Below are 1,472 nucleotides of genomic sequence, written 5' to 3' on the forward strand. Positions count from 1 at the left end.
GCAGGGCGGGGAGCGGGGACGCGCAGCCTCCCCGGCACCGCACGGCAGGGAGGGAGGGAGGGAGGGAGGAGGAGGATGCGCTGCTTTGAAAGCGCCTCCCGTAAGATCCACCGAGATCAGAGGAGCGGGATGTCAGGGAAAGCTCCAAACAGACTCCAGGGCCCCGCACACCTCAGCGGTGCGGATCTGCGGGCGGTGGAAGGAGCTGCAGCTGCCAGAAGCTCCCGGCAGCATCATCCATCGGGCAACTGCTGCTCCCCGCGATTCCTGCGGCGAGGCTGGGCCGGCGGGAATGGGATAGATGTGGGCAGTGGCTGGATCCTTCCCCATGGCTGAGAGCCCCTGTGAGCTGCAGGGGCCACGCAGCTCAGGAAGACGAGTGGAAATTGGGAATGGCTGAGGCAGGGGGGTGAGGCAGAGCCCAGAGACAGGCAGGGCTCGGCTCCAGCCCTGGGATGCACAGGGTGCTGGAGGGGCTTTGGGAGTGGCTGGTGGGGCTGCCTGGCTCTCAGGCATTCCAAAGCAGCACAAAACCCACCCCAGGATCCACCAGTAAAACCCCTGAGAAGCAGCGATGTGATGTGGGACTGGGGGCAGGGGTTGGAGCTGGGATCCCACGCTGCCCAGCCCACTGGCCACAGTTACACCTGAGCTTGCAGAATTCCCCCAGAGGCGCCCAGCGCTCCCTGATCCCGGGATAATGCAGGGACAGCCGGGCTCTGTCACGGTGCTTTGTGCAGATAATTAGAGAGGGATTTCCAGCTCCTTTGGCTGCGTGAGGAAAGCGCTGCTGCGGTGCCACTGCCACCCTAATTAACCACAGAGGACTGAGGGAAGTTAATGAAGTTGATATTTCAATTAACTCCCTGATCCTACAACCAGAGCAAACACCAGGCAGGCGGTGCCCACCCGGAGCTGCCGCCCTGCCAGGCTGTGCCAGGCCACCTCTGCTGCCCTGGCCTTGCCAGGGAATGTTTCAGGGGGACACACTCCAGGACTCCAGCCCAAGCTGGGCCACAGCTTGTCTCTGTCAGGTCGTGTCAGGCCCTGAATTTGAACCAAAGCTGGGAGCAAGGAGCGGAATTTTGGGGCTGGAATTCAACGAGAGGCTCACTGATGGTCATGGCCTTGGTGTGTCCACACACAGCGAGGGGGGACACCGTCATTAGGGGTCTTGTGTCCCTGCCCTGCACAGGTGTGACCATCCTGGGCTGGGTGTCCTGCTCAGCAGACATCCCCCTCAGCCCCAGTCCTTCTCAGGGATGTCCTGGAAGGGCTGGCATCACCCCTGAGAGCTGTTTGCTGGTACCTCCAAAGCCACCATCATCATCCCCACTGCCCTGTAACCCCACTGAACCCACCCAGCTTCCCCCATGACAACCCCTGCAAGGACCTTCAGGTCCAATTTATCCTGCAGAGAGCACAAAGATCCCCCTGATCTCGCAGAGCCACAGCCTGGGGACAAGCTGCAG

The 1,472-nt window shown here is 61.8% G+C and overlaps 1 protein-coding gene across 1 annotated transcript in view; it reads right to left on the minus strand.

Annotated features, from left to right (window-relative positions):
• The window catches only part of MSRB1 (methionine sulfoxide reductase B1), a 5,188-nt gene extending 4,022 nt beyond the window's left edge, over positions 1 to 1,166 (minus strand). Inside the window, exon 1 of the mRNA XM_005426002.2 lies at positions 1,115 to 1,166. Coding sequence (XP_005426059.2) covers positions 1,115 to 1,166 — 52 coding nt within the window. The remainder of the gene's footprint in view (positions 1 to 1,114) is intronic.
• Positions 1,167 to 1,472: the final 306 nt, after the last annotated feature.

The sequence above is a fragment of the Geospiza fortis genome, unplaced genomic scaffold (genome assembly GCF_000277835.1).
Source record: "Geospiza fortis unplaced genomic scaffold, GeoFor_1.0 scaffold213, whole genome shotgun sequence".
NCBI classification, from domain to species: Eukaryota; Metazoa; Chordata; class Aves; order Passeriformes; family Thraupidae; genus Geospiza; species Geospiza fortis.